The sequence below is a fragment of the Camelus dromedarius genome, chromosome 13, assembly GCF_036321535.1.
Source record: "Camelus dromedarius isolate mCamDro1 chromosome 13, mCamDro1.pat, whole genome shotgun sequence".
NCBI lineage: Eukaryota > Metazoa > Chordata > Mammalia > Artiodactyla > Camelidae > Camelus > Camelus dromedarius.
This window is the reverse complement of record NC_087448.1, coordinates 62,876,309-62,900,586: the sequence shown is the minus strand read 5'-3', so window position 1 is coordinate 62,900,586 and position 24,278 is coordinate 62,876,309. Positions and strand designations below refer to the sequence as shown.

Below are 24,278 nucleotides of genomic sequence, written 5' to 3'. Positions count from 1 at the left end.
CTTGCAACTCAAATCAAATAAATGACAATAATAGAGCTTTAGGGGAACAGAAAAAAAAAAGAAACTTAGAAGGCATCCTTCCTTCAGCCTTCTGTAAGACTGTGTAAGAAAAGGATGCCTTCAGCCTAATTTGCCAGTTCTGGAAGCAGGAAACAGAAGAGATTCAGTCCTAAGAGTCATCCTTTCTGCCTGTGCCTGGCACTCCAGCATGACCAGTAGCAGATAACTCTGTGTCTTTTGGGATGGTGGAAGTATTAATCTCTGCCTCAAGGTAACATTAGCATGAATGGGAAACACAATGGGAAAAGAGCCTGGGATCCTGGTAAGCCAGGGAGCTGGAAGACCACTTCTAGACACTTCCTGCTCTATACTCCCCGACTAACACAAAGAACAGTCACACTCTTCTATAAAAGCCATACCCAGGAATCCTACTACTGAGGTGTAGGATCTGCATGAAGACAGCCCATTGCTTCCCAGTTTGAGGTCTAGATGGCTTGTGGGAAGGGCAGAGAATAAAGGCAGATTGCTAAGAGGAAGAACTGATGATGTCTGGAACCAGACTGATGGGCCATGACTCTACAAGAATCAGTCTATGTTTAGGAAATAAACAGACCAACAAGTCTATCAGGAGAGGCAGTACCACTGCCAGAGAAATGCCCAGGCTCACTAAACAGCCTTGAAAATGCCCACATCACAAGGCAAATTCCCCCCAAATCTGCACCAATAGAAAGGAGGAAATGAAATGTTACAGCTGTTAAAATAAAAGCCTCCCCAATGTCCATCTGCCATGTAGCTATGCTGGACAATGGAAAAGGGAGTTCCTCCCAGAAAGGAGGGGGAGACCAGCCAGATGAGCCTAAGAGTTGTCTTATTTTAGAGTGGAAGTAGAGGCAATTTTCCTTATAGAGGCATATTTGCATAGTATTAGCCAGGGCTATTTTGAGAATTTTTAAAATGGGAACCAAGGTATGTATGGATGACAGGCAGGCAAGGAATGGAAACATAATGGGGGATATAGTTAACCTGTGTTTTGTTCAGCTTGGAATTTTTTTGGGAACCATCTGTTCCCCATTCTTAGCCCAAGTGCTTTGGCTGGGGCCGATCACACCTCCTGGCTCTAGGAGTGGGCATATTCTGGGAGTCCAGCCAATTAGATACTCAATTTCTTCAGCCATAGTGATTAAGTCCAGGGACAGTCACATGACATAAGACAGGCCAATAAAAGCTCTCCTTGGGATTTTTGTCAAAACTATTGAAAGACAGACTTTTTTTTTCTTCATTATAAATGCCAGCTGCCAGTACAATGTAAATCAAGAATTGTTGCTAGTCATTTTTGCTACATTGTGGGGAGTGCCTGCCCGATAAGGAAGCCACCGTCTAGTTTGGCAAAGCAGAGAGGTGAGTGAAAGAGTCTTCTTTTGAGCTTCTGGACCTAACCATATGTAAATCCAGGGACAGATAAGTTCTGGCTTTCCAAATTATTTTAGTCAATTGATACTTTTTTTGTGCTTACACAAGTCTGAGTTAAACCTCTGTCACTTTCAAGCAAAAGATCCCAGTAAACACAACTAAATAAAATGACTTTTATTTAGTTTTCATTCTGTCAAAGAGAAATAATTGAACTGCCTACTAAAACAATAATTTAAAAAAAAAACTGATGTATTTCTGGAATCTAGTACGTATTTTTTTCTCTAACAAATATAGCACTTCAGGAGAGAAATCATTGAGTAAGGAATCCGTGGAAGAAAAAAATCACTGTAACCTGAGATGGCATTAGAGGGTAACTAAGGTTACAAAAATTTGCAGTAGAAGATAATTCCCCCTGGACAAAGTGATGAAAGACAATCATTTACTATTCTTATCCTACTTACATTCAAAAAAGTTTTGTATCTCTTTGCAATAAAAAACACTGTGTAATAAAACCACTAAAGCAAGTTAAAAGTAAAAAGATCCAAAGTGAAAGGGAGAAAGTTGAACTGAAAATCTTAGGTTGACTTTCTATACTAGAATCAAGGGTAATACTTGTTTCCAAGCTTCTGAAAAGGCAAAGCAAAGTGAATATTGAAAAGTTCTGTAAAAATTGTGCTCTACGCTGGAATTTGACACAACATTGTAAAATGACTATAACTCAATAAAAAATGTTAAAAAAAAGTTCTGTAGCATGGTTAGCTTAATTAAAACTATCTTATTTGTAGCGTGAAAGTATAGGAATAACATTATCTAGTTCTTCATACACTAGCTCCAAATAATATAATCAAGAGTCTTTAACAGAAGCTTCATAAAAGATACAAGAATGTTCTTTTATGGTTATATAGAAAAAAAATGACCCTTAATTAAAACTCCAAGGTCCTTGTTAAATTATAACCCAGTGAAGGCAATTTGGGAGGGAGGTTAAAAAAAATGAAGTATACTTGAGCTGTTTTCAATCATGTGGCTTGATATTTGAGCAGATTTGATAAAGTCTTGTAGAGAAAGACAGGTGAGGGTGGCATGTCCCTTAAGACCACATCTCCACACACACACAATCATCAGATGGCTCATAAAAGCTTATAATAAAAGTTATACAGCAAACAACTAGAAACTAAAGACTGAGATTAATCATAAGAAATCATGAGAAATCATAAGAAATTAAGTGCCTAAAGCAGATTGCTGACTAAAAGGATATATACATACACCTAAAGCTTTAGAACAAAAAAATCAAAGCCTTATTTGCATTTCTTCCAAAACAGGGAGTAATAAGTACTCTAAGAACATATAACAAAGGGCTTTCAAAAAGTCTTAGACGAAAGTTAGAGCCCTTAGAACAAAGATGTCTTTTATTTAAAACTTTTTCACTCTACAACCATAGCTGTAGTCAGGTTCTTATAAACTAGAAAATCTTGTACTTGTTAATCTTGTAAACTGTCAGTCTGGACTTTTGCATTACCCTTCTTTTCATGTTTTCTACTTGTGGATTTACTTCAATTCCTCTTCCTCATTAATTACTTTGATCATGTTGATCAATTCCTTACAGGACCTACTGTGTTTCTTAAAGGCTGTAAAATGAAGACTGCATGTTAGACTTACAAATCTTTCTCTAGATACTACCATTTTTTTAAAAAATCTTTGTTTTTTTTTCCTTTTCTTCCTTTTTTTTTTTGGTCTGTTTTTCCCATTCCACCATCCCTGCTAATGCTTCCCACTCTTCCTGGAATATAATCTGCTTCCCAGATAGCTAGAATCCTTTGAGCTGTATAGTATGGGACATTATCCCACTGCTCATATTTCTGCAGAGGGCAGGGAACTCCCACTTACCCCCATGGAGGGATTAGGACTGGAGGAACACTTTGGTCCCTCCTTTCCTCCCTCACTTAATCCTCTCCCACTTATTTCTTCCTTCTGGAGAAGGAGTGACTTATCTCAGAGGTTGGTAATCTATATCTCAGGGCCTATTTTTGTACAGCTCACATATATTTATATGTTTTAAGTGGTTGGAAAAATGAGAAGACTATTTCATGCCACATGATATTTATATGAAATATAACACTTCATATCCATGTTATGAGTTGAATTGTGCTTCCTCTAAATTTATATGTTGAAGTCTTAATCACCAGTACTTCAAAAGGTGGCCTTAATCTGTTTATGTACAGATATAATTGGTTACTACTGGTTATACTGGAGTCAAGTGGGCCCCCTTATCTAATAATGACTGGTGTCCTTATAGAAAGGGGAAATTAGGACAGAGGTAAGCACACAGGGGGAGCATCATGTCAAGATGAAGGCAGAGATCAGGGTGATACTTCTACAAACCAAGAAAGGTCAAATATTGTCAGCAAACCACCTGAAGCTAGAACTGAGGCATGGAGCACATGCTCCTTCACAGCCTTCAGAGGGAACCAACCCTGCCTACACCTTGACCTCAGACTTCCAGCCTCCAGAACTGTGAGACAATACATTTCTGTTGTGTAAGCCACCCATTATGTGGCACTCTGCCATGGCAGTCCTAGCAAATGAATACTACAGTCATCCTCATCTACCTACACGTTGTCTTTGGCTGCCCCCTGCAACAACAGCAGAGCTGAGCAGCTGGAACAAAGACCATACGGCCTGAAAACCCAAAATATTCACTATCTGGCCCTTTATAGTAAAAGTTTGCTGATTCCTGATTTATCTGATTGGTGAGATCAGGGAAAGGGTCACGAGGCATATACAGTCCATTCTCCTTATTTCTCTCCTTTGAAAACTGTCTGGTGATTTTTCCTGAGCCTTTCTCTCTTCTACAGAGGAGGCCTGGAAATGTCCAGCTGATCTGCCTGGGACCAATGAGTGAGCTGTATTCAGAATAAAAGTTAAGTGAAAATAGGAAGGCAACATGGGGTCTAAGGCATGGTCTCCAATCTAGCTTTATCAGTGATAACATTTATATAGTAATCTTTTTTCTGACACCTGCATATATTTCTCAGCTGGTTTCAAATCTGGAGGAGAGAGTTATATGATTTATTGGCCTCAACAAACCTCAACTTCTTACTCCTCATAGCAAGAGTGTTGGAAATCTCATTTCCTTCTTGAAGTCTCTCCAAAAAGGAAGTGAGTGCTGATTTATTTTTTAACTTGGCCATTTCCTCCCTGAATATGCAATTCTTGTGACTCATTCTTAAACTCTAGACCACATAAAACCACTTGTAGTAATGCTCACACAAAGTTTAGATGGCTTTTTCATCTAAGATATTATGTACTTATGTGAGTATTTATAAGCATGTTCTTTTACAGAACAGATCTGATATACTATTACCTTCCTCAGATTATCAGCTCCTGAGCAGATTTCTGTTTAACTTGCATTCTGGTTTGTTTTATAACCAACACAATGCTCTGCTAATTAGTGTGGTTTCATTCATTAATAAAAAAGACCTTACCGATCCATTGCCAACAATATTGTTATGTAGGTTCACAAGGAAGAGAAGGTGGGAAAGAATAAATAAATAAAAGAATAAATAAATAAAAGATAAATAAAAGCTATATAACTTGAAAAAATAATTAATCACTAATAAAAAATATCCAGAAATATGCCAGAGAAAGAAAAATCAGTCTCTAATCTGTCATGCACAGCTTGTTAATTTACTCAATTAACTCATTGATATTTGTGGAAAATGCCTATTACATACACATTCTCTCTGACATCCTATGGAGGAAGGGGCATGAAAAATAATAAAATAAAATGAACAGCTTGTGAAGGATCTTGATGTTTTAGGCAGAAAAATCTGGCTTTGATTTGACAGATGTTCACCAAGAGTAACTGAGAAAATGGAGTGTTTGGGGAAAATCGTTCTAGCAGTTGTGAATGTAGAGACCTCAGCTTGATAATCTAAACTATGGACCAGTGGGAAGGAAGGGCAGGGTAGACTCTGCAGAGTTTGTTGGCTGGAGGGATCTAAGGGTATTCAGGGAGGTAACTCATTCAAAGGCAGGATAGCTGTTTTTAAACTCAGTGGCGCATTGTTAACCATGTGGGGCTTGTTACCTAGATGCTTCTCTGGCTTAGCACCCGTAGACCTCTCAGGGAGAGGGGCATACAACAAAAAGGGAGTAAGAAAATAAACAGCAGTTTCCTCCTTTAAGACTCTGTTGAGGGCAATGTTTAACAGCATTTGTAACAAAGCTGGGGGTGAGGCTAGGGCAAAGGTCATGCCCCAACTCAGCTGTGACCTTTGTAGCTGAAGCTCTGAGCTGCATTAGAGAACAGCTTAGGGCTGGTCCAGACGAGTGAGAGAGCATAATACTTGGGCAGTACCTTTAGAGAGTTTCAGGTGCTCTACTATATGGGCAGTGATAGATGACACCACGGATTGCAAACTGGATCATAAAATAATAAAAATGGTGCCTGCCACCATGAAGCCAACAAATCTAAGTCCCAAACATACGTGAGCTTCTATCCCTCTCCACATCACCCCTGCCAAGATTCCTTGGGGAAAAAAGACCCTAAGACTGGCTGGCAGAAATTGTAGAGTTGGCATTACAGCGAATGGGAGCCTCAAAGTGAGTATGTGGTTACAATGCGTGTTGCTTCCAGGTTGCACAGCCTGGAAAACACAGCTTATAAAGAAGAAGAAGTGATGCAGCAGTGGAGTGCCGGTTGTGTTAAATATCAGTTATGTGACCTCGGTCAAGTCATTTAAATGTTCTGGGCTTCAGATCCTGCATCAAACTGTGGAATCTTTCAAATGCCTTGCAAAGTTGGTGTGAAGCTCAAATGGAATCGTGTGTGAGTAAACTCTATACTTCAAAGTGTTATAATTATCATTACAGGAAGTATTTGCAGAACAGGCTATTTATAAAGGGTTCTGAGTACACTGTGATTTCTAGCTGTCACCTGATGTAAAATGTTTTTGTGTCTTCCAAAGCCATTTTCTAAGAAAGTAATTTTTCTCACTTACACAATTGTCTTAGCAAAACCTACAGCCACTTGAAATGACTGATTTTAGGAGCATCCATGTATGTATGTTTGTGTACACAAAGGGGACACAACTGGGAAAACACAGCTGTAGCTGGCACAGGAGAAATGAAGGGTAGAAAAGCCTTCTGGGCAGTAGAAAGTGAGGATCATAAAAATCTTGGCCTTATTTTAACATTTCTCAGAATACAGGAGAGTCAGTATGTGATCTTGTTGGTAGCGATGGTTCTACTGGGAAATTTTAACTTTAAATTGCCTGCCAATCTCTATTTTGTGTGTCCAAGAAGAGCCATTTATCAATTTTATGAAGCCACTGAATGCCCACACTGAGGGGGAGAAAAACTAATTTTGGAGCAGTACATCCCCTCACACTAAATATACAATGAGAGTAATGGGCTGATGGTTCTAAAGATGGGCAATAAATGTTTTGATAAAACAAATCCAAGATTGCCCCCAACAGAAAGATAGCCCTCCCTCACCTCCACTAACTGTCTGTTACCTACCTAGGGGAGCAAGTTTCTGAGATTTAATGATGCGCTGGGATGATGGATTTTCCCTGTTAGGTGTCCCTGATAGCTCATCTCCACAGAACAGCCTTTTCTTTAGCCAATAACAATAACCCATGTATGTACATGAGTTTCACAATTAACAAAGCACTTCATATAGATAAAATTTACTTTATTGCAGAAAGGAGATTTGGGGGCTCACTTAAACTCAGGGAACTGATTATGCATATTATCTTCAGGACATTGTGTCCCCTTTATCTTTAGGTTTATATGTTCATGGGGCTTTTAGAGTCATCACCACAGAGTAAAGTTTGTCATTACTTCCCCTCTCATTCCAGGAGCAGAGCTGTTTTTCTCACTTACCTTAAGAAAACCAAGGTCATCTGTGAATGAACTCCATGTTCACCCTGTAATTCAAGGTAAACTCTGATCCCCTTATATCTACCTGAAGCCTAACTCAGTAAATTCTATTCTAGTCACACAAATCTTCCTTAACCACTCTATTTCTTGCGCATAATTGTCCAAAGTTAGGTAATTCTCTTAACTTTCATTATTTTCTAAATGCTCTGACTTAGAGCCATAAAATTACTTATTTGTAACAATTTATTTGTAAATAAATAAATAAATACATGATTTGGGTCATCATCGTGTCTTTCCTCCTGGCTTATGACTTAGACCTGCTCTGTCTACGCACTGCATGAGCACTTGGCGTGTGGCTAGTCCAAATGGAGACAGGCCGTCAATGTAAAATGCAAAGCAGATTTAGAGGACTTAGAATCCAAAAAAGAAAGTACTATCTCAGTGATAATGTTTGTGCATTGATTACATGTCAAAATGACAACATTTTTGATACACTGATTTCAATAAAATATACTACCAAAATTAATTTTACCTGTTTCTTTTACCTTTTATTTTTTTTAGGTGGCTAGGAAATTTAAAGTTACAGACATGGCTCACATTATACTTCTATGGGCAGCGCAGACCTAGAGCTTTTTACCTTGCATTCTAGGTCTTTATCCTACCTCCCATCCTCCTCCCTCATGCTCAATTCAAGCCCAAATCTCCTGGCCTGTTTTCATCTTCTGGGGCAAGCATCCTCATTGAACTAACAATTCTGTCTGCTTACCCCTATCTTAGCCAAAGAAGAATTTCTCAGCCCACATGAGGTGGAGGGTAGATTTAAGTACTCACTATCACTCATAGCAAGTACGCTGGCCCTAAAGTTATTTCATTAGGGAAAAAAAACTATTTCTCTTATTCCTGAAATAATGTCTGGAGACTTAATACAAAGTAGGAAGAGCAATGGCAGAATATTCACAGATATCCCTACTGGTCTTGGAAAGCAGAACCGAGTTCCTGGAAAATTACATCCAGTGTGACAGTTCCACATGAAGTGAAACAAATTTAGTCCTGATATTCAAGGGAGTGCATAAAGATTCCTCTGAGAATGTGGAGTTAATAAAAATGGATGGTGAAACCGGTTGTGTTTTTCTTGAAGGAAGTTCATAGGCAGTATCAATCCAGCCCAAGGGAGCAATGGGGCTGAATATTTTCCAAGTGCTTGACATAAACAGCCAAACTTATTTTCTCCATTGCAGTTTCTCATTATTTTCACACTTCTGATAGCTATGTTTATAACAAACTATTGTTAAACCCTGACATTTTCAAACTTATAATGACCAGAAACAAAGAACCACCTGCCCTGTCTTCATGCCCTCTCTACTGACTGCCTCCCGCTAGGCATGCTTTCTTTATCCAGCCCCAAGTTCTGCCTGGGACCCATAAAAGAACATTTAAGGCTTTAAGAGAATCAGTAAAAAGTCTGTGGGAAAGCAGGAACCATTTAGGGGGCTGGTCTCCAGAGTTCTGCCCCATTCACCTACCTCTGAAGCAGTTTCCCGTGCATTGCTTAATTTGTTTTTATCTCACTGTGTTACATTGCCAGAATTACCCCCACCCAGTACCATAGATTTATTTGGGTTTAGAGAGAGTCTTTTAAAAATGCAAATGTTCCTGAGAGTGTTAAAGCCCTTTCAGTAATTTACATGTTGGTGTGAATTATTCCAATTGCTTCTCTGCTCCTTGGCCCCCACCCCGAGTGATCAGCAGCCCACTCACTGTTTGTCTTTCTCAGCAATAAGGACAGGAATCTAATTTCAAAACAAAGGATTAGAAAACTGCCGACATGTGGCTCCTCCTTAAATCTGCTAAGATATTAATATTTTCACAGTAAAACAGCCCTGTCAAGTCTTTCAAGACATTTTATTTCAGGGATGGCCAATTCATAGTATTCTTCCTCACAGTGGAACTGCCTCTTGGATTCCCCCCAGTAAAATGACATGAAAACTAGAAAGGAAACTTCATTTTTGCTTCATGGAAGTGGGAGGTGGTATCAGACACCAATTTATGATCTTATGGTCTTAACTGTAGGGGAGAAAATTTCATTTTTAGTTATAGCTGTTTGGGGAGGGTAGGGAAGAGAGATAACACAGGCCAGGGGTGATGGCATATTCATTAGCTCATCACCCACTCACTCTCCAGGACCACTTGAGTAATTACTAAAGAACATGCACTTCAGGACACTGACATTTCTGACCAGAAAGTCACAGTTACTTCTGTACTCTGTAGATCTTGATGGAGACTTTCCCGGATATTTAAAGTCTTTAGGACCCTGCAATGTAGTTTATGGATCAAATCCATTTAGATCACCTAATCAATGGCTATCCCAGTAGGCCCTGTCTTCCCCAGGTCACTTAAGGTCACAACACTCGCCCTACTCAAAAAGCCACAGAAAACACATCCTTGATGGCTAAAATGTTCTTAATCCCTGTTCCAAGTTCATAACAGAAACCAACAGTGGAGAAACCTTGAAAATTTAGGAAGTCATTATTTTTCCAACCTTCTTACAGGAGATGATGTATTAGTAACACATCTAAGCCCTACATCCATGCCAAAACAGCAACCCTCACAAGGTTCTACACAGAGTAGGCACTCAGCAGTATCTGCCCACTAACTTGTTCAATGTACTTCTAAAATCACTGCAAAATGTACATCCTGTTTTACTTGTGATGTATTTTCTCTAAATACCATCTTACCATAGACAGCAGATCATTTTCAGTTGCCATCTGGTGTGTAACTTTGGCACAAGCAGATGTGCTACACAGGTCTGCAGCGTGGAGGATTTATTACCGCAGTTGATGCTGCTATTTATTCAAGCCACAGAAGAAATGTGTGTAATCAGTAAAGGCTATAAAATGAACCAAAATGGAGGCATCGAATTTTTCAGATATATCATGTTTTAGAAATACTTTTCAATAATTCAGAGGAGAAATATGTTTGGTTGGTAGCTGGGGTGATCTCACGGGCAGATACATCTAGTCAGGCCTTCCAGAATGCAGTGGCCAAGTGCAGCTTGTGACTGTATATTTTCAACCCCATAACTGGGCTATGTTCCTGAAACAGATGTGGCTCTGCATGTTAGCTCCGGTAAATACGCTCTAGATCTGCAGGGGAAGGAAAGAAGGACCTAAACATTCTAGAATAGCTAGTCATAGTTAATCATGAAACACAATATAAAGAATAGTGTTTTATTCTCTAGGATATTACTTTTTAAAAAACAATAATGAGCAGTCTCTGTTTACATCTGCTGGACCGCTGGTAACATACAGATAGTCCCTGGGAATTATTACTACCTCAGCCTGATGGCCAAAGAAACTGCTCCCCACCACAGCCACAGCTATGAGGATATGTTTCACATGTCCTTCTCCTCATCCCTTTGACCAGGCAAAACTCTTCTGAACTTCTCCACTGTGGATCCCAAGCAGGAATCCACGGGGTAGTTATGCCAAAAAGAGTGGCGAGGAAGAAGGAACAACAGGCTGGATATCTCCTGTAGCATCATCACCGAAGGCTTCTCCTCGCTTCCATTTCCATTGCTACCTCTTTTCCAGCTGAGGTACAGAGTCATGCCAAATCCCTAGACCCTGTTTCATCCCAACTCTTATAAAGCCCCCAGCTACTTCTTAATTCTTCCTTAGCTTCTTCGATTTGATTCCAGGAAATTCACTGAAAATAGGTGGTCTCCAAAGTATAGATAAACATTACATGAGACCAATGACCTGTCTTAGCTCCCTCAGAGACTCTTTTGGGAAAAATAAAAAGTATTCATAGGAGGATATTATATGGAAACTCTTTGCTGATTATCTCTTATAATTTCCAATGAAAATTCTTAGAAAACTTGCAGAGTGAAGAGTTATCCTTGCTGGAACTACTTTTCTTATTTCTCATTAGTCAAGGACTGAAAGAAATAATAATTGAAAACAAAGAAGGTGGCAGTGAAAGGGCAGCACAATGCCCAAATCCTGTGCTCTCAGAGAGGAAAAAAGAGAGGGTGACCAGAAGTCTGACCTGAGTGGAAAAGTTCCTCTAGAAATTTCTCCTAGATAGTCTTTATCTTTGGTAAGTCTTCGATTCTTGACATCCTTGGACCTGTAACTTTTTGTGGTGTGAATGTATAACCATCTTTCTTTCTAGTATCAAAACTTTGCCAAAACATTAGCCCAAATGTGTCTGAGTAGCAATTCCTGCTACTGCCCCATGGTAGAAAAGAGAAATAGTGAAATAACGAGAACATATTACAGTCTGAACATTTAATGAGGGCCTATAATTTTCAGTTACCGTGCTAAGCATTTAGGTTACTGAGATAAGTGACAGAGTCTCTACTTCAAATTGCTTCAAGGTCAGTGAAAGGAAAAACAAAGAAATATATAAATAATATCACTGTGACAATTGCTAGAAGAACAAGGCCCTTGCTATAGACAGAGCCTTGAGAACCTAGTAGAGTGAATCAATGTGAAGAAGATAGAAAGGGAATTCCAGGTTAAAGGAACAAGTTATGCAAATACAAACAGTATAAGAAGAATCCGAAAGTAGTTTGATACAGCTGGAATAGTGAGTGAAAGTTGGAGGAGACAAGAGAGGAGAGACTACAGAGGTAGGCATGGCTAAATTGTGAATGGCTTTGTCTAACATGCACAGAAATTTGATTTTCTACAAAAAAAGAAGTTGAAGACATTGAAGATTTTCCATAGAACTGAGACATGATCAGATTTAACTTTTTAAAAGATCACTCTGCATTCTGAATAATGGAGGAGGATTATTTGATACTAAAGACCAGTTAATAGGCTGCATTTCAGGTGAAAGGTGGCTGACTCAGAGCAATGGCCTTAGGCATGCAAAGGGGATGAGTTAACACCTCATTAGAAATGCAGACTAGGATGACTTTGTGACAATGAAGGTGAGTTTAAGAGAAGAACAAAACTAGGGTGACTTCCAGGTTTCTAGCCTGAATGAGTTGACCAAAAGTGTCTTTCATTAAGAGAGGAAAAGATGGCAAAGTTCAAGACCTGACAGATTGAGCCTGAGGTGCTTTGGAACATGCAGTTCAAGATGCCAAGACAGCCAGCCAAGGGTCTGGGCTCAGGAGGAAGATGAGAACGCAGACACAGGTTACGAAGAACTGATCCTATGGAGCTGGCCAGTCCACATCCCACTCCACACTTACTTCCCTGCCCAGAACATAACTCCCTGCATCACCCTATCCTGCCTCTTCCCTTGAGTCCAGGAAGTAAGCATAAAATTGGAAGCTGCTCATGAGTCATCTGCTTCAGAAATATGACTGGCCTGCTCTCTCAAGTTGAGAACAGAGAGCCAGAATAGTCCCAGAGTTTCATCTGGCAGCTGTTTTGTGTCTCACTTATACTGGCAGCTACCATCAACAGCTTTTATCACTTTGCTCCTAGGCACATGGCATCTGAGTGGAACAGACAGGAATAGTCTGTGAAGGTAGAAGCCCATATTCCAAACTTTGGAAATGTTCTTCTGAAAGTATATAGAAGTCTTGACAAGCAATAAAGCTTTAAACACCTTTATCCTCCATCCTCTGCACAGCACTAGGCTCACAGGAAACCTGCCTTGGGCTGGCAGAGGACTTGCCCTCAGTATTTGGCAGCCAGGGCTACATTCAGAAGTGAGCACACGTTCCTCAGGCATGTTCCACAGGGCAGTGAGTTCTGCACACCTTTATGGGTGAAATTGGGTTTTGCAGCCTAGCCTGAGAAAACGGGAAAATGACAGTAAGTCAGACAAATGTACATTAGGCTGACATAATCCTGTGTGGAAGGCTTTTTCTCCTATCTTGGAAGAAATTTAGCCAATGGCAAATTTTCTCTATTACGGGGCCTCTGAGTTCATTATACATTCAAAAGAAATAGAACTGAGTTGGCTGTTTAGAAAGTACTCCCTGGAAAAGGAAAACAGCAGGGGAAGTTTTCAGAAACCACTGTCCATCTACTTAAAGATTCACAGATAGAATAGCAAAAACAGTTCTTCTGCCAAGCTGACCCCTCCCTGCATGCTGCCTGTTTATATGCGAACTTGGAAGGAATGCCCATGGCACATGTTGATGGTGAAGACAGAAAAAGATTTTCAGAGGCAATATAAATCCCAGTATTAATATCTGAGGCTATGTATTCTTCCTCTCTACACCCTATTTCAGTGAGAATTGGCTGAGGACTCACGATTTTGTTCTGAATGGACCAAAATATGACATAATTCCCAATTTTTTACTTAATAATTTATAAAGTTACCTTGTCCTTATCCTGAATGAGCTAATGGAAATAAATTACCTGCCTGAGGATAGTTAAGAGCTTACTATAAAAACAAAGTAACCAGAATGAAAAAAAAAATTAGAAAATCAACTAAGACAGGTCCCAAATGCCTCTTTAATAAATTATATTCCCTTAAAAGGCAATAGGCAATGGATTATAGTATCACATTAAAGATCATGGCTTTCTCCTTTTTAACTTTCATTGTTAATCTTAAAAAAAGAAAATCAATCGATTTGTAATAAATGCTTTCTTCTTGGGCTGAGAAGTGCTCTAAGAAAGCCTTGTACGAAAGTTTGATATTATCATTCTTCATCAAAAAGAAAAAAACATGGACCACAGTAAATATAATTAAGATGTACTATGTTTTTCTTTTCCCTTTTAAATTAAAAATATTTTTTAAAAATAAATCTTAATTTTTCAAGCAGTTTTAGGTTCACAGGAAAACTGAGTGGAAAGTACAGAGATTTCCCATATTCTCCCTGATGGACCCCACACATATACACAGCCTCCCCCACCAACATACCTCACCAGAGAGATACAGTTATTATAATTGATGAAACTACATTGACACATAATTACCTTAAGTCTATAGTTTACCTTACAGTTCACTCTTGCTGTAAATCTGATGGGTTTTGACAAATGTATAATGACATGTATTCATTGTTGTAGTATCATACAGAATAGTTTCATTGCCCTTCAGGTCCTCTGTGCTCCACCTATTCATCCCTCCTTCCTCCCTAAACCCTGGCAACCACTGATCTCTTTATAGTCGCCATAGTCGTGTCCATTCCAGAATGTCATATAATTGGAATCACACAGTATGTAGCCTTTTCAGATTGGCTTCTTTCACTTAGTAATACGCATTATTTTTTTTAAAGGCATTACAAAGTTCCCAAGGCAGTGAATGATATAGCATTGTGATAAAGAGCATGAAGACTCAAACTCAAGTACTGGTTTTTGCCCGTTTGGTCAAGTCACTTATCTTCCCTGGGCCTCAGTTTACTCACCTGTAAAATGAGGATAACATTAATACCTATCTCACTAACTTCATGATATTGCCATGCAAATCAGATTTCTTTTCTAAAAAATGAGGGTAATAATGCTTATGTTATAGGGTTGCTATTAAAGGAGCAATGTGTATGAAGAGCTTAGCACTGTGCCTGAAACATATTACATATTTAATAATGGTAGCTAACAATTTTCATTTTAATGTGTGTTGAATATTTTCTATTCGACCCTCTAAAACCACTCTCCACCCTTTTCTGTCTTCCTTTGTGGGGACAATTACTAAAGAGTACATTAAGTGAGCTATCCTCCTGACTGCCTGATGAGTTCAGCTAATAAGAAAAAAGGCAGAAGCTTAGAGGGAGATGAGTGTTTCCTCCTTGGACCTCTTCCCTGTCAGTCTGGCTGTGGCTGCTTTCCTCTTCGAAGTCTACAGATCTTGCTGGGCAATCATCTTATGGTTGCTGGTTTCCCTTAACCCTGCCCAGACCTTTGTAAGTAATCTCTTAAATTATCTTTTGAGGTAATTAGAAAGCTTAGAAAGTTTCTGCTGTTTCCTCTCAGGAAGACACACAGTGTTTGCCCTTCATATTTACTTGCAAAATTATTATTACTCTTTACATTGTAAAGGAGCCAGAGAATCATAAAATCAAGAACCATAAGTAACTCTATTAAATCTTTCAAGTTATTACTAATATCCACTGGTCAGAATTTATGAACATGTATTTTTGGATTCAACAGAAAAAGTGAAAAAATTTTAGAGACCTGAAAAAAGGCTACAAAGATGATTAAAAGTTGTAAAATATCTGTAAGAAAGGGTACTCAATTTTTTCTCAATTTTTTGGTATAAAAATATACCAAAAACACAACAACAAAATTCCTGATAATTATTTAGTTTCATAAAGCAAAGATAGTTAATTAAACAAAGTGTATTTAATGTTTGTAGCTGATATTTGGCAGATGTATTCCCCAATCTGATGCCTCTTTTTTAACCCTGATCATTGAGATGTGTACTATCCCAATCATGAAGACTAGTTCAAGGAGATCTTCAACTACAGCAGGAATTTTCACTAATAATGAAGAAATTGATTGAAGTGCATACAATCCATGGCTATGACGCTACTTATAACAATGGACAAACCATTTTATCTTAAAATCACAGACTACATTTTCTCCAGTATTATAAATATTAACTATATATTTCTTCATTACAAATCATGTTATAATAAAAAAGGTCAAATTTAATGCTAATTTTAGAAGACAAAAAAGTAACAGAGAAAGTGCAAATGTGGCACTCTCTTCACTGTGTGAGTGGGGCATGGCTCTCCACCCGGAATATTCTGTAAGAAAGCTACTTACTTTAGTTTTTGGTCGTGCTCCAGTTGACATTTGGTTTGGCACACCATCAAGATTCTGGATGTTTCCAGTTTTATTTCTAAAAATTCCTTCCCTCTGATGATTTTTCTAAAAGACTACTCTTCAGGTTTATAGAATTCTGTAAAAAAAAAATTTAAACAAGTACAGAGAATTATTCTCAGGCAATAATTCAAGTGAATTATTCAGGAAGTACATTTCTCAAAAGCCAGAATGGTTTTGAAAATCAACATAAAATGTGGGAATATTCCTAAATAGTAATGATTTCTCCAAAGACATTTATACTTAGGCTCACTAAGATCAGCCCTAGTAAAGCCGAAGGACTTGTTGTAAATGTAAGTTTATAAACCAAAAAGTTTAAACTATCAAGGTAAAAAATTGGCATATTTTTAAACTTTTTAAAAAGGAAAACCAAAGGTATTTTAAAACTTGAAATAAGAGGTGGCTCAGTTACAAAGCCACGGTATTCTTTTAAATAAGCTTTAAGATCTCAGTTTATATATTTTATAATAGTAGGGAACAAATTATAAAATTATTTTTCTGAAAGTCAGCTTAAAAGTAAAATGATTAAAGACATTAGTATAAAGAGAATTTTAAACTTTTCAAATACGGTAAGAGTTCATTTTCCAAAATGTTAGGTAAATTCTTATTGGAGTCATTAAGTTTGTCGTCACTAATTCTTTCCATCGCTTGGAAGTTGGCCACATCTCTCTACGCCCTAGTTTCTTACATAAGCTACCTTGAAGCCTCTCCTGCAGTGTCCTGCTCTGCTTTATTCCTTCTGGAAAAAGGACCAGATTCCTCAGAAGTAGGGAAGGTTGGAAATGTGAATTTTTCGTTTAACTAAAATTTTACTCACTGATCAGCAGGTTGTCCTTTGGGGTGGGAAATAAAATATCTAGAATAAATAGACTTATGTGTGAGTTTAGCACTGCTAAATGCAAGCTATATAACCTTGGACTTTATTTCCTCAAATCTTAATTTATTCACCTGTTAAATGATACTTTCTGGCATTTATTGAACATTTCTTTGTGCCTGGCATATTTGGCCAATGGAATGTGAGTACAGAGGAACATGCCAAGTCTGAACAGAATCTTTACATGTGCTGCTTGGAAATTATATTTTCTTAATTCTCGATGTTGCAGAAACTCCCCTGTGGGGGGAATAAATTTGATGATGAGAATAATAATGATATGGTTTGATCATGGTAGCTAATATATTTTTGATAGGTACTGTGTTAATGTGTTTTACATATTTACATTTTGAGGCAAATCTATTGATTTGGTCTTTTTAATAGAAATTTACCAACTCAAAAATGTGTGAAGGGGGAGGGTATAGCTCAGTGGTAGAGTACATGCTTAGCATGCACGAGGTCCTGGGTTCAATCCCCAGGACCTCCATTAATAAATAAATAAATACATATAAAGATACATAAATACATAAATAAACAAACAAATCTAATTACATCCCCCACCCCAAAAAATATGTGAATGACATAGAAGAGTATGTACATACTTCTGCCCTTGAGAAAAGACCATGACAAAGCTAATGGGGTCTTGTCTTAATTCAAGTGCACAGTGACTCTAAAAGGTATGAAAGTTATTAAACTGGAGAAAAACCAGTGAGAAATTAGACTATGTTGAACAGGCAGTCAGTGGTATGGCAATACAGTGAGCTGGCCAGTGAGCTAACCAGTGAGTACTACACTCTTCTGAATACTGCTAAAGTCTTTCTGCCAGCCAGTGTAGACAGTCTGACAGGTGCCCAGAGGAATACCCACTGTGGGCTTATCTGTAAAAAGAGGATTGTGCAAGCACCTATTTCAATAGGGTGCTGTGTGCTGCGTGAAAGCCTTTAGGTACTGCTGCAGTCGCAGCTGTAACGCAGCAGATCGGGGTGGGTCTCTTTTTCATAGGGAACTTACGGACTGTATATTATTCAGGGAGAATTAAGATTTGATAACAGACTATTAAGCACAACATTCTGTGTGTGATTCTTTCACATATATTACCTCATTTTTCTTCTCAGTAATTCTGTGAGGTGAGTCTTGTTGGTGGAACTTTGTAAAAGAATTCTTAAAGAGAGTAAGTTGCTTGAGTAGGATCACATAGCAAATGAGATTCTTCTATTTCTGACTTCTCTTTTCCCTCATATTTCTCTTTGTATCCCGGCACAGCTCCTCTTCCACACACTCTCCGGTCTACATCTCAGCAAGCGTCTGTTCCATCATAGGCCTTTCTTTGTTCAGCTGGTTAATGGGCTTGGGCTCTAGAGAAGACAGATACCTGTGGAGATAAGGAAATGGGGCTGAAACTGCAGGAAGGAATTGACCACTAGAAGCCAGCAGCTTTGTGGAGCTTCCGTGGCACAGGTGCGGCCACTTACAGACAGCACTTACTGAACCTATGCTAAGGCACTTTATAATTTTAATGCTGTTATACATAATATCCTTTTACAAAATTACATTTTCTATATCCTATTGTTTACATTTGGTAATTCAATTGATTTTTTCTTAATCGATGTTGTATCTATAAATATTTGTGAGCCTTCTGATTAATTTTATATATTTTGGGGGGGTGGCTTTGTACTCTTACATCAGAGACTAATGATAACTTTGTTTCTTTGTCATTCCTCATACTTTTATTTTTCTTTATAAACAGGCTAGGCCCTCAAGTCAGTATTGATAATAGGTGGTAGCAGAAGACATTCTGATTCTATTTCTGATTTTAAGGAGAATGCTTCATGTTTCCCTACTTAGGCGTGATGCTGACTGCACTGGGTTTTGTTTTTTGTTAATCACGCAGTTCCTTCTTTTAAATCAAAATTTTTAATATGAAAGGATGTTGAATTTTAGTGAATGCATTTTCTCCATTAAGATGATCAAAATTTTCTTTTTAATCTCTTAATTTATAAATTAATTAATCTTATAATGTCAAACCAACCATGCACTTCTGTATTATATTATCAAAGGACCCTCCTAGTCTTATCATAATGAAGGTTGGAATTTGTCAAATGCCCTTTAGATGACTAGACTTACCAATGAACAACAGTAATATATTCATAATTATTAAACCATCCTTGTATTCTGAGATCAACTGTGCTTGGCTGTGGGAAGCAGTTCCTTTTAATCTTACTGATTTCTAATGCCTTCTTAGTGCAGTGCGCAGCAGTCAGTCTCATAATCTTACTGATTTGTTTAGCTGGTGTCTTCTTTGGTTATTTTGCACCCATATTTATTTTTTGTCCACTGTCAAGTTTTTGTATCAGGAAGGCATTAGTTTCATAAAATAAATATGGAAGCTATGCATCTTTATAAGATATAGAAAATTTATATTGCATGAGGATTATCCATTCTTTGAAAATTTCAAAGAACCCACAGGCAAAACTGTTTGGCCCTTAGTGAGAGTTACTTTTTTGGTAACTTTTAAAATTTCTCCTATTGGTTTTTGTTCTGTCCTGGTAAATAACTCCTAAATGAGTCATTACAATATATGTTTTATTATTACATTGTCTATTATATTAAGTCTTTCAAGAAAGAGAACTATTTTCTGCTTGGAAAAAGTGACAAGGGCAGAGAAATATTTAATTAAGTTTTGTTCCTTATTGGAATTTTTCTCTTATATTTTACCCTATACTACAGTAGAACTATATACATAGGTTTAATGGTTAATTTAACATTTTTATAAGTACAAAATAGATGAACAAGAATTTTTCCTAAGATTTGATAGCTCTTTGGAAATAATATTTGACTTTCCAAATATTTGTTTTTCTGGGTCTTTATCCATTACTTACTTTTTATAGTTCACATTTTATTCAAACATTGTCTTTTCATTTGTTTTTCTACCTTGACAAGAAAAATTTTAAATGCTATCTTTGTAGTTATTCCCAAAGTTGCTATGTATAGCTATTAGCTCTAGAATATTGAACTTCACTGATGTAATAATCATTGAATATTTTCTCCTATAACCGAGCCATGACATAGGATTGCAAGAAACTAATAATAGAATTATCTTTCAAATCTTTGTTTGAATTTCATATCAAGAGAGCTTAAGAAAACATTCCTAAGATAGGATATTTAAATTTATGCAAATATAGCAAAATGAGGTGGTTCACTGTTGATTGTCCAAGCCTGGAGAGATAAAGAGCAGATTCTTTTACCCATTATCCTCTTTTCAGAATAAAAGAACAAAAAAATGGAAATACAGAAAGATAATCTTGTTATTTATATAATTGTAGGGACGTTTCTAAAATGTAACATACAATATTCTAATTTTTACACAATTTTTTAAAGTATAGCATGCAATTCTTTAATTTCCTCATTTGCAAAGAAGAACCTCACTAATTAAATGATTTATAAATTGAAGATAATTACATTTGATTTTTTGAAGGAAAGCCCAATGTTTATAAAGAAACATGCACATTTTAAAACATTTAAAATACTGGCTATTAATATTCAGTTGCATCAACAGGTATAAATGACGTAAAGTCAATCTTGATCCCAGACATAAATAGTCAAAACTACACCTAGACTGATAGTTGCCCTTTTCATTTATTTTTCAAGTAGCAGATTTGTTCTGTATCTCAAAAAAGAAGCTTGTGTAATTACCCTTCAAGGAACATTAAAAATACAAAGAAGAAGCTCAAGTACACGTGAAAGCTTTCCCAAGCTGAGCAAAATAACTTGTATTGAAATCATTTTTAGCAATATTCTAATCTGTTCTTCCCATAACTGAGACTAACTTATTCTGCTAAATAACCAAGAAAGACATATTTGATTCCAGATCTATCTGAGATATGAGAGGCCTTTGTTTTTCATATCCCTATAGCTGGACACAAGAGTCCCCTTCTCTGTCACAATAATGATAACTACCGTTTATGTAGTACTTACATTCAGTGTAGTGAAAGCAGGCTGCTGACTAAATTCAGGTCATGATTCCTGTGCTGTCATGTGACCTGAGCAAATTACTTAAATCTTCCATGTCTATGCTGTCTCATTGGATTAAAATGGGGATATTAATAGGACCTACTGATAGTTTTATTTATTATTTTCCATTTTATTTTTTGGCCCATATTTTACCCAGAGATTGTCAGGGCTTCAGGATGCCAGAGTTCTGAGTTATATTCTCTATGAGAGATATGACTATATCCTTTCTGATGGGTCAATTACTGCTCATGGTCACCAAAGACCCAACATGAACAGACTAAGAAGAAAGTGAATGTTGTACAGATTGAAGAACCTAAATGTCTCTTCTAAAACCTGGATGTGATCCATTAAAGATGGATAAAGAAGTACTTGAACAAAACACAAGATGTGCAAACACAGGAGATTCACAATGATGTACAGTTCTACTTAACATACTGACATGTAAGACAAGCGTATGTAGTCTCATGGCTTTATTTTTCACTTGCACATAGTTGATTTAGATAACTGCATCTTTTGCTTGCATCCAGTGACTTCCTTAGGCAAAGTATTTTTGGAGCCACTCAATTCCCATCTCTTCTCATTCATTCATTCATATGCCAAGCATTGCCCAAGCACAGGGAAAACAAAAACAAACACAACATATTTTCTTGAAGAGCTCTAGTCTAGGGAGAAAGGGTCACGTAGACAGATAATATTACAGGGATTTAAGCCAAAGTGTTGTACAAAATGATATGAGAACACAGGCAAAAGAGCACATAATTTTGCCTGGGGAAAAGGAAGAGTTCATAGAGGAAATAACCTTTAAACTGAGTTTTGAAGGAATAATAGTAGTATTTCAGGGGAAGGGAATCCCAAGGGCATAAATGCACAAAAATAATACAGCATGTTCAAAGAATAGGGAGGATTTTTATCTGATTCCATCTGTTGGTGCCTAGGGGATAACGGCAGCAAATGATGTATGAAAATTAAATGGGGCCTCCAGAAAAAAAAAAGTTTCTCATTTAACAAAATCTATTACATAGACGATAGTCTTAAAATAACAATACCAATACTACTGCCAACATGAGTATTAAAAACACTAAGATTTTTTTTTTGCATGTGCTCTCCCCAATTCTGCCTCTCTACTTTTTAATCATTACATATTATACTCTTGTCCTCTTAGCCTTTGTTTAGTCTTAGTTCTACTAAAAACTATCTATTTAATGCACAGCACCTGCCCTTATGTTGATGTCTCTCTGGTCATTTGGTTAACTGAAGTTAATTCTCTAGCAGATTCTTCAGAAAGGGCTCATGAACCCCCTTTTCACTTGAAAGTCAGTTTTGCTGAATATAAAACGCCTGGCTCACATTTCCTTTCCTTGCGAATCTTAAGAAATGAGACAATCTTATTTTCTTTGAGCAACAAATATCACTCTTGGAATCTGATGATTATCTAATTGTAGTAACGTCTTATAAACCATGTACTCTTTTCTTCTCCCTAGAAATTCAAATATTCTATTTTTCTTTAAACCCCAGAAGATGTACATTACAGGATCTTGGTGTTAGTCACTCTGGATCAATATCTGTAAGTATAATGGTGAGTAACTTCAAATCCTTATTTCAGAAAAATTTTCTTGAATTACAGTTTTAGCATTTCTTCTGATCCCTTGATTTAGTCTTCTTCTTTGATATTTATGTTTTTAGTCCCTTTTAAATAGTTACTCTATCCCAAAGGCATAAAAACAATCTAAAAGTTGTAAAGCTTTGACTGTCACTGGAATTGAGCTTTGTGTATAGTGTGATATGTGTACAAAATTCTTTTCATGAAAACAGAGGAGAAAAATTTGTCCTTTGGCTTATCAAAAAAGTTGTACTTCTGGGCAACTGTGTATTTGTATCTCATGGAATTATGAATTAATTTGATTCATATGTGGTGTCTGACTCAGACATGAGGGATGTAAAAGTGTAGCAGTGGCCATGTTGGTTTAAGGCAGTAGAGAGAAAGAGCTGTGTTAGGAGCTAACAGTACTTCTACACACAGGCAGGCCAAGAGAGGACAAGTGGGTCTTGTGAACCAGATGGGCACCTTCCAGACAGAGAGATCAGCCAAGAAGACTTTTAAAAGGGACTACTTTGCCCAAGAGATACACTTAAAGGAGAAGCCACTCAAAAGGGCACTGGGATCCCAACAAAAAGAATCTTGGTGGAGTGAAACGAGATGGTCACAGCTAGGTGTTAGCTGAAGTCCTAAGTGGTTACTTGGGAAAAAGGACAATCTTTAAATATTGCAGTTGGAGTTTACAGGGAGAGGAATCTAAAGAGCTTGCTTTAAATATCAGACAAAGTCCTAAGAATGCCAGTTCCAGATTGTTACAGTAATGGCCATGTAAACCTGAGTCTTTTCCTCCAGTCCTTTTAACACTGGTCCAGCCCCAGAGGATCAGACACTGCAGCTAGCAGACTGCATGAGGAAGCAGTAGAGGAAGATAGGAAAACAAAGGAGAATCCAAACACTGTAAGCCTCTCAGCCTGAAACAGTTTTCAAAAGTGAGAAAGGTAAGCTTCAAATAAGGTAAGTCTATGGCGTTGTGAGATTATACATGGTCTGGAGATTCTGAGTATTTAAATGACACTTCTTGTGTGCAAAGGTGACCAGAGGATATTTTTGTTTTTTAAGAATGATTGGAAAAGCTATGACATCCACTCTAAAAATCACTTAAAAGATAGAAAAGAAATAGTCCATTGACTAGACCTGAAGGCAAGCACTGAGAAAAAAATACGCCTTTCTGGTCATCTTATAGTTGCCATTCACTAACTGATTGTATTAGGTAAATAAACAAATTAGTTTATGCTGACATAGATTGAAAAAGCCTAGGAAGTACATGGCTAGGCCACGTGTGAACTAGAAGCCAATCAACAACCCTGAAATCGCACCTTTATTAGTCTAGTTGGTCCTCTTTCCACTTTTTCTAGTCTCAGATTTCATATTATCAATTGAATGTCTCTTAATTTAATGCCCTGGAATCTCCTACCATTAAACCTTAGGCTTTCAAAAATTATTTGGGGGTATTGTACTTTTAGAATAAGAATGCCTTTGCAATGGTACTCAAGTTCAAAGAGAGCCATACGACTTTACCGGATGATAACACTGCTCTGAGTATAAAGTTGCCTTGAAGAAGTATAAGAATATTCTGCACAAAGCAAGGAAAATAGTTGAAGAAGCAAGACAGAAGAGAAGGATGTTTTCTCTTTGGATTTAAAAGTAATTCTACACATAGACTTTTGAATTCCACATTAAAAAAAATCCACATTTAAAAAATTTTTTCTCTTGCTTTTCAATTATTTTAGTCATATAATCTATTTTAAAAATGTTTGAAACTGGATGTTTTATCTTT

The 24,278-nt window shown here is 37.3% G+C and overlaps 1 protein-coding gene across 3 annotated transcripts in view; it reads right to left on the bottom strand.

The window, feature by feature from the left end:
* The window catches only part of STARD13 (StAR related lipid transfer domain containing 13), a 455,772-nt gene that overhangs the window by 319,874 nt on the left and 111,620 nt on the right, over positions 1 to 24,278 (bottom strand). For all 3 annotated transcript variants that reach the window (XM_064493212.1, XM_064493214.1, XM_064493213.1), the window contains 2 exons: positions 17,992 to 18,265; positions 15,966 to 16,101 (listed from right to left, as the gene is read on the bottom strand). In XM_064493212.1, coding sequence (XP_064349282.1) covers positions 15,966 to 15,995 — 30 coding nt within the window. In that variant the 5' untranslated portion in view covers positions 15,996 to 16,101; positions 17,992 to 18,265. The remainder of the gene's footprint in view (positions 1 to 15,965; positions 16,102 to 17,991; positions 18,266 to 24,278) is intronic.